At 47.3% G+C, this 1,663-nt stretch overlaps 1 protein-coding gene across 1 annotated transcript; it reads right to left on the reverse strand.

The window, feature by feature from the left end:
* Positions 1-315: 315 nt before the first annotated feature.
* On the reverse strand, positions 316-1,248 carry OR10G3 (olfactory receptor family 10 subfamily G member 3). The gene has a single exon (XM_070406396.1). It carries the CDS (start codon positions 1,243-1,245, stop codon positions 316-318), a length of 930 nt encoding a protein of 309 aa, XP_070262497.1. The 5' UTR covers positions 1,246-1,248.
* Positions 1,249-1,663: the final 415 nt, after the last annotated feature.

The following is a 1,663-nucleotide window of genomic DNA, read 5'->3' on the forward strand; positions in this document are numbered from 1 at the left end:
AAACTTGGATCAGCTGCCTCCTGCACACTCCCTACTGGGGATGTGCCCGCAACCAAGGTACATGCCCTTGACCAGAATCGAACCTGGGACCCTTGAGTCCACAGGCTGACATTCTATCCACTGAGCCAAACCAGTTAGGGCTAGAAAGTAGTATTTTACCTTAAACTGTGTTTAATATTGATGTATTATATTATATGGCTACATAAAAGAGAAAAAGCAAGAAGAAGAAGCAAAACTCACTGATATCTAAACATTAGAAAAAATTGTAAATGCGAAGGTTTCCCCAGTGGGGGACAGAAACTTTCAAACCTGACTCTAAGTTCTACAGCCTCCTATCATTCTCTTCAAGGCCAGCTTCACCTCTTGGTTCCGCAGAGTGTAGATGATGGGGTTGACAAGAGGAGTGATGGCTGTGGGGAATAGGGCAGCTGCCCCATCCAGGGGGCTGTTGGCTTCAGGCCTCAGGTAGATGAAGGCACAAGGCACATAGTACACGGTTACCACAGTTACATGGGCTCCACAGGTTGAAAAGGCCCGGCGCCGCCCATCAGCCGTTCGGATTCTCAGGATGGCCTGAATGATCCGTATGTAGGAGAGGAGAATCAGGGAGAAGCAACTGGCAACCACCACCCCAATGTCCACAAGGGTCACCAGCTTGTTGACGGTTGTATCAGCACAGGCCAGCCTCAAAACTGCAGGGATGTCACAGAAGAAGTACTCTACCTGGTTAGGCCCACAGTAAGGCAGACGGAAGGTTAGGATGGCCTGGAGAGCCCCGTGGATGGATCCTGCCACCCAAGCTCCAGCCACAAGTAATGTACTCAGCTTAGCATTCATGAGCACAGGGTAGTGCAGGGGCCGGCAGATTGCCAGGTACCTGTCATAGGCCATCAGGGTGTAGAGGAAGCACTGGGTGCTGCCCAGGAAGTGATAGAAATAGAGTTGAGTGACACAGCCACCAAATGAGATGGGTGTGATGACTAAAGTGAAGTTCATCATGAAGCGAGGAACGATGATGGTGGAGATGGCCATGTCAATGACGGAAAGAACACCAAGAAAGATGTACATGGGATGGGCATGGAGTTGCACATCTACCCAAACAGTGATTAGAATAAGCAGGTTCCCCAGCTGAGTCAGGATGTAGATCAGCAAAAAGAACACAAAAAGAAACGTTCTTAGCCTGAGTGGATAGGGAATTCCTGTCAGGATGAACTCAGTCAACAATGTGCTGTTGACACTTTCCATCTTCTGGAGAATTCTTACCTACAGAATGGACAAAACAGGACTTAGCATGGGGGTAAGAGGAAAGTGAGGAGGAACCAGAGAAAGAGATTGTAAAAATTGGGACAGTGGCAGAGAAGTTTCTCTCTTATGTGGAGAGATGACACGTAGGGAAAAGTGTGTTCTGTGACAGGGGTTGGCCTGTTTTGTAAGTAAATTTATTGGAACACAGCCATGCTCATTTACATATGTATTGTCTGCAGCTGCTTTAGTGCTAGGATGGCAGAGTGGTCGTCCTGCAAACCCTAAAATATTCACTCTCTGGATGTTTATAGAAAATGTTTGCGCTTAGAAGTTTGTACCAAGAGAACTTTTGCCAAAGATTAAGGATTTACTGGAAATGACACGTGTGGGAAAGGATTCAGTAGAACCTCAGTTCTGG

This window comes from Myotis yumanensis, unplaced genomic scaffold (assembly GCF_028538775.1).
Source record: "Myotis yumanensis isolate MYYU_CA2020_CCGP unplaced genomic scaffold, mMyoYum1.0.hap1 SCAF_1, whole genome shotgun sequence".
Classification (NCBI taxonomy): Eukaryota; Metazoa; Chordata; class Mammalia; order Chiroptera; family Vespertilionidae; genus Myotis; species Myotis yumanensis.